The following is a 6167-nucleotide window of genomic DNA, read 5'->3' on the forward strand; positions in this document are numbered from 1 at the left end:
ATCTTTGTAATCCCAGGCTATCTGTAATCAGAAGCACATTTATAACTGGAATATAATTTAATTTCATTCACATGTGCTTCATAAACATATAATCCTTTCTGGATTACAATCCGCCATCAAAATAATAAATTTAATTATTCCGGCTGCTGTGAGAAAAGGCTATAAACGATCAGTCACCTGCAGCATCCTCACATGCGATAGCTTATTAGCCGGGACAACTTCTTTATGTTTACAGATGTGATGTAATGACGCAGCGGCGTGCTCGAATTTCCAGCGAAAACCTACCCGTACCACTCAAATTAGAAAATATTATTATAAGCCATTGTGATCATTTTTAACCAAAAAAAAGTTACGGACTGCAGCTTTAAGAATATGCTCACAAAGACTGAAAGTATGAATCTATTTACCTGTATATGACACAAACACTTCTGCAAAATGCAAATAATTTCACAGGTAGGCTATAATAAACATTTTCTGGGTAATATGTACAATACCTTTTCAACAAAGTTGGATGCAAAAATGACATGATTTATTTCTGTCGCTGACAGAAACACAAATAATCCAAAATATTATGTTTAGACAGGCTCTGCTTCTCGACCTCTGATTGGTCGAATTTAACCCCTCCTTAGCAACGCGCATTTGTGTGGTGGTGTAGCACGTGGTTACTAGGCAATGATGCCCCTTTAACTTTTACCGTGTTTTAAGTTTCTAGCTATGGCATAACGTGCACGGAAACGCTATAAATGCGAAAGTTCACGGAAGACTGAAGGACAGGAACATACATGAGATTGAACTGTTAGAAAATATCATGTTTGTAAGCCACTTTGCGCTCGGAAGAGATTTAGAGGATTTGCCGTCTATATTCGACACACAAGAGCTTATGGGACACAGAAAGGGTTATAGCAGGACTGTGTTTACTTCCGTGTATAAAACGGATTTACTTTTAAATACATTTATTTTCAAACTGCCGGAACAAAACAAAATCCTTTGGAACGAAACGGAACGCGTGGAAATATTAATAACATCCTGAAGTTTCCATATTTGATCAAATGGGAGAGGGCAATGAGCTGCTCGGAGCGTCTGAGTTTATCAAAGGTAATATTGAATAAGTTGAAAAAGTAAAAAAATAGTTATATCGTTTATATAAAATAAAGGTTGCAAGGCAACCTATTTTCTAATCTGCTTAATCCATGTGTAAATGTCTCATCACAAAAATATCCTAGCATATGTTGCCCTCTATAATCAAGTTCATGAATGTCATTACTGTAAAAACTATAGCCTATATAATGCTTAACATATCAGTTTAAAGTGTCTTGCCATTTTGAATGTTCATTAACTAATAATGTTATGTAAACATTTTGTTAATGTTACTAATTAAATTAATTGTACATTTTACCTTATATTTAGCCTTATATTTTACCTTATATTACCATCATTTCCTTTATTTTACTTGTATACTGTTGTATTTTCTTTCAGATCGTCTGTATTTTGCTACTCTTAGAAGCAAACCCAAGAGCACAGCAAACACACATTTCTTCTGCACAGATGAGGAATTTATATATGAAAAGTGAGTCCTCAGTTTTTGGCACGTTTAACTATTGAATTTTTGGTTGTTATAGCTCATTTTTGATTGTTCAACTTCATGACAAGTTGTGATTTTATGGTGCATTTCTGTTTTAAGCTTTTATGCAGATTTTGGGCCCCTCAATCTGGCAATGCTGTACAGATACTGCTGCAAACTGAACAAAAAACTAAAGGTAAGATCATCTTCTTCGAATCAAATGGCTCCATGTATGCACTGTGTGTTATATTCCCAAGGATTTCCTCAGAAATTCATATCTGACTTACTGATCAAATATACATTTTGTGTTTTTCATTTTTATCTTTGGACTGATTCTTATTCATTGGGAAGAGCTTTTTAGTTACTAAACAAAGTAATTTGGTGAAAACTTGCTGAACCAGGTTTTCTAGAAATAAAAGTCAAAATTCCATAATGCAGCTCTTTGATATACATGTAAATATATAAGAATATATGAATACTTGAAAATGCTTTTCCTGGAAAACCACAAAGGCTAATTCCCTGCAAATATATGTAGGTTAAGTCCGGGCCCAGCATTACAAAGTAAATGAAAATGACCATTAATAGTTCCGTTTTGTAAAACCTTAATATGTGCTCTCATCTGTTCACCATCAGCAACCTTGCGGTTTTAATATTTATAATGCTCATTTATAAAGTTCTTTTACCTTGTTCCTGCAGTGAGCAGTAGAGAGCGCTCTATTACTGTGAGTTATATGTCTGTATAATGACGGGACAGAAGTTTCTGGCATGAATGATTGAACTTTGTGACTGTCTTTGTATCTGGAGCTGACAGATTAAGGGGCATGGCTGATGTTTCTCTCTAGTATATGTGTGAAGTGAGTTAAAAAATTATCTGGACATCTACACTCTTAAGACAAATCTGTAAAAACTCCAATGTACTGTGTTAGGGAATTGTATTTGTCATCATTTTTGACAAATTATTCATTTTTCTCAGGTGCTTTACCTGCATTTTGAATTATGCATTGCTTTGTGTGTTGTGTTTTAAGGTTTAAAGGGGTCATATGATGCAATTTCAAATTTTCCTTTCTCTTTGGAGTGTTACAAGCTTTTGGTGCATAAAGAAGATCTGTAAAGTTGCAAAGACTAAAGTCTCAAATCCAAAGAGATATTCTTTATAAAAGTTAAGAGTCAGCCACACCTACCTAAAACTGCTCGTTCTAACACGCCCCCACATACCTACGTCACTATCTGGGAAGATTTGCATAACACCGCCCAAATGTTCACGCAAAGAAAGAAGGCGTAACTTTTATTCTCGCTGTAGTATTGTTGTTGCCGCCGCCATGTCGTGAAGGCACTGTGTGCTTCGTTGTGAAAGCGAAACTACTTTGTTTGGCCTTCCAAAAGAGGACGATATCGCTTCGTCATGCCTGGAGCTGATTTGTGCTGGTCGCTGAGGAAATACTTCAACTTCGCGGTGTAGATCGCCGGATCGGCTTTCACCGTGGACGAAGCGGAGTCCAGCCTGGGGTCGTCACATGTGGTTGCCGCAGGCATCACAATATGGTGAGGGGCGTAACATTTCCATCACACGCTTGAGGAATTCGGCCAATCACAACGCACTGGATAGCTGGCCAATCAGAGCACACCTCGCTTTTCAGACCGATGAGCTTTGTAAAAATCGACGCGTTTCAGAAACGCGGGGCATAGAGGAGAAACAATAATGTACAGTATGTGGAAAATAATGTGTTTTTTTAACCTTAAACCGCATAAACACATTTAATTACACCAAATACACCAAATAATGTTCTTTTTAGCAGCATCATATGACCCCTTTAAGGAAATTCTTGTCTTCCAGTGTAAGCCGCACATAAAATGTCAGTTATAGCCTAGTAATGGTACAAATTGTGGAACTAAAATAACTTGCATTTGGCCCTGAATCTTTGTATGAATAATTAGCAATTTGTAATAATGAAATAACAACAAAACTCAAATGTATTTAATTGGCTTAAATCTAATTCTATGTAACAAAAGGTATAAAAGGAACAGTTCACCAAAATACGAAAATTCTGTCATCAATTTCTCATGTCATTGCAAACCTGTCTGCCTTTCTTTCTTCCATCAATCATGAAATGAGTTAGAGTTATAGAGTGCTGCAGTGATGACTTGTTTTTGTAGGCCAACACTGAAGTTAGCAGCATCACCCTGGTTCCCTCCACAAAAACCCAATAGGATTTTACTATTAGCTTTTGGATTACTGCAGAAAATAAACTCTGTTACCAACAAAAGTTTACATTTCTTACATGTTTTGTTCATCGTGATAATCTTCACAAATGAACGCAACGTTTATGAATTTTGAAGCCTAAATACCATCGCCAGAAGTAAAAAGCAAATGTAGACTATAAACGAACCCCATGTTGCATTACTTCAATTTCACCACCATTAAGCTTTTTCAGTCCTTATTTAAAAACATTTCCCTAAAAGTTTGTTAGAAGAGACAAACAGTAAAAGCTTTAAAAACACACACACACAAGGGGGTATTACTGATGTATTTTTTGTTATAAAACGTGGAAATATCTTGAGCTTGACTGTACCAACCTGCTTTTATGGACACACGATTGACAGTATAATCAGTCATTCTGCTTTCTGCACATTTGACGGAGCCTTTCTCGGCCACGTTCATTTAATCCTAATGTACTATTATTAAACTTCCTGGGGGGGGAGGGGGTGCACCGGGCCCCGCATCAGCTAAGGACGGCCCTGCTCCATGACAGAAATTGCTGTCACTGTATAAACAGTGGTCAAACATCGAAACTAAAGCCCTATATCCTTCTAATGATATACAGTAGTTTGTTGAGACTACACAAGATTCTCATGGTAATAGTGTGCAGTGAATATAAACAACAACAACCAGGACCACTGACAACCTTTGAAGATATCTACATTAGACAACAACGTGTTGTTCTTCTCGCAACAACCTCGCTCAGGACTGCACAGTGGGTGCGGCCAAACTATTGCGCCAAGCGTGAGAGTGACCAATAGAAACAGGTAATTCATTTTGGTGCATAGTTACTGCCTACTGAGATGCAGCTTCACTCGCATGCAAAACTTTTCAACTGCAAGCAAAGAATTCAGACCCGCAAAAAATGACAGCAGAACAGAGAGCAAAATAAATGGTTGCATAATGAAAAGTGTGGGATCTGCATAGAATATTTATTTGCATTGCAAAGAGTTTTATTATGAATTACTTTATTTTTGTCATTTTTAAATTCTTATTCTCTAAATTATTATTTGCAATCTTTTATTTTTCAATGAAAATATAATTAGTTTTGCTCTCAAACACAGTATGTTTGATTGAATAAAAAAGACACAAAAATAGCTCCATAAACTTTGTTAAAATAAACTAACCCATGCAGTCAAAAACTCATTGACTTCAGGATGATTGAAGCTGATTGGTTGGACAATCTGAACATGTTCCTTCCGAACTTTGTTAAAAATAAACTAACGCATTCAAAAAACTCATTGACATCAGGATGATTGAAGCTGATTGGTTGAAAGATCTGAACATGTTCCTTCCGAACTTTGTTAAAAATAAACTTGACCAAAAAGCAATAAAAAAAACCCTTTGACTTCAGGACAATTGAACTGAAACTCTGGGGTTTTTCTGGGTTTTGTCTATAGTCATCCCTGCAGCACTCACAGGCAGAATGTCCTACACATTTCCATACAGTCAATTGTGAGGTGGCTGTCAAGCTCCAAAAGTTACATAAAGGCACCATGAAAGTACTACAGCAGTAGTCCATATGCATCATGCACTTCATTCTAAGAGTTCTCAAACAATACAGTATTTTCTGTGAGGAACAGTATTAGGTCATTACTCACCAAACTTCTGTTTTTCATTTATTCAATTTAAATAAGTGTATGTTCACACTTGGCACATTATTGTATGAAAAGCAGCATTGACATTCTACCTTAATTCTCCTTTTGTGTTTCTTAGAATAAAGAAATGTATACAGGTCTGGAACAAATGAGGTTGAATAAATGATGACAGAATTTTCATTTTTGGATGAACGATCTCTTCAACCAGCACAGCTCTGAAAATGAATGTGTGTTGTGTATGTCTGCAGTCTTTCACTCTGTCCAGAAAGCGCATCATCCATTACACCAGTTACGACCAACGAAAGAGAGCCAATGCAGCCTTCCTCATCGGTGCTTATGCGGTGAGTCCAGCTCTGTTTCTAGGACCTTAGAAGAGGACAATTTTGTTGATTTGAACCCTCCTGTTCTAGGGTTTGAGAGATCCCAGACAGTAAGAACAAACTGATTATGAACAGCAAAAAACAACAAGAGCTATTTAGTCCCAGTTGACCTCTTGTTTTAGAGTCTCTCTGAGAAATTTCTAGTCATGATGTCTCGCTTCTGTATGCAGGTAATCTACTTAAAAAGAACTCCAGAGGAGGTGTACCGGGCCCTGATCTCTGGAACCAATGTGTCATACCTGCCCTTCAGGTGAGAAGTTGCTCACACAGTCTTACACAAACTTTTGAATGGTATTGTAGGTCATTTTAAGGTAGCATTGCACACGCACACAGACACACAGACACACACACACACACACACACACACACAC

General features: G+C 37.0%; 1 protein-coding gene across 1 annotated transcript in view; it reads left to right on the forward strand.

Annotated features, from left to right (window-relative positions):
- Positions 1-660: 660 nt before the first annotated feature.
- The window catches only part of LOC107701316 (dual specificity protein phosphatase CDC14A-like), a 34098-nt gene continuing 28591 nt past the window's right edge, over positions 661-6167 (forward strand). Inside the window, exons 1-5 of the mRNA XM_016503305.1 lie at positions 661-1095; positions 1477-1567; positions 1682-1757; positions 5665-5757; positions 5967-6046. Of these exons, the coding sequence (XP_016358791.1) occupies positions 1050-1095; positions 1477-1567; positions 1682-1757; positions 5665-5757; positions 5967-6046 (386 nt within the window). The 5' untranslated portion in view covers positions 661-1049. The remainder of the gene's footprint in view (positions 1096-1476; positions 1568-1681; positions 1758-5664; positions 5758-5966; positions 6047-6167) is intronic.

The sequence above is a fragment of the Sinocyclocheilus anshuiensis genome, unplaced genomic scaffold, assembly GCF_001515605.1.
Source record: "Sinocyclocheilus anshuiensis isolate Anshui unplaced genomic scaffold, SAMN03320099.WGS_v1.1 scaffold1726, whole genome shotgun sequence".
NCBI classification, from domain to species: domain Eukaryota; kingdom Metazoa; phylum Chordata; class Actinopteri; order Cypriniformes; family Cyprinidae; genus Sinocyclocheilus; species Sinocyclocheilus anshuiensis.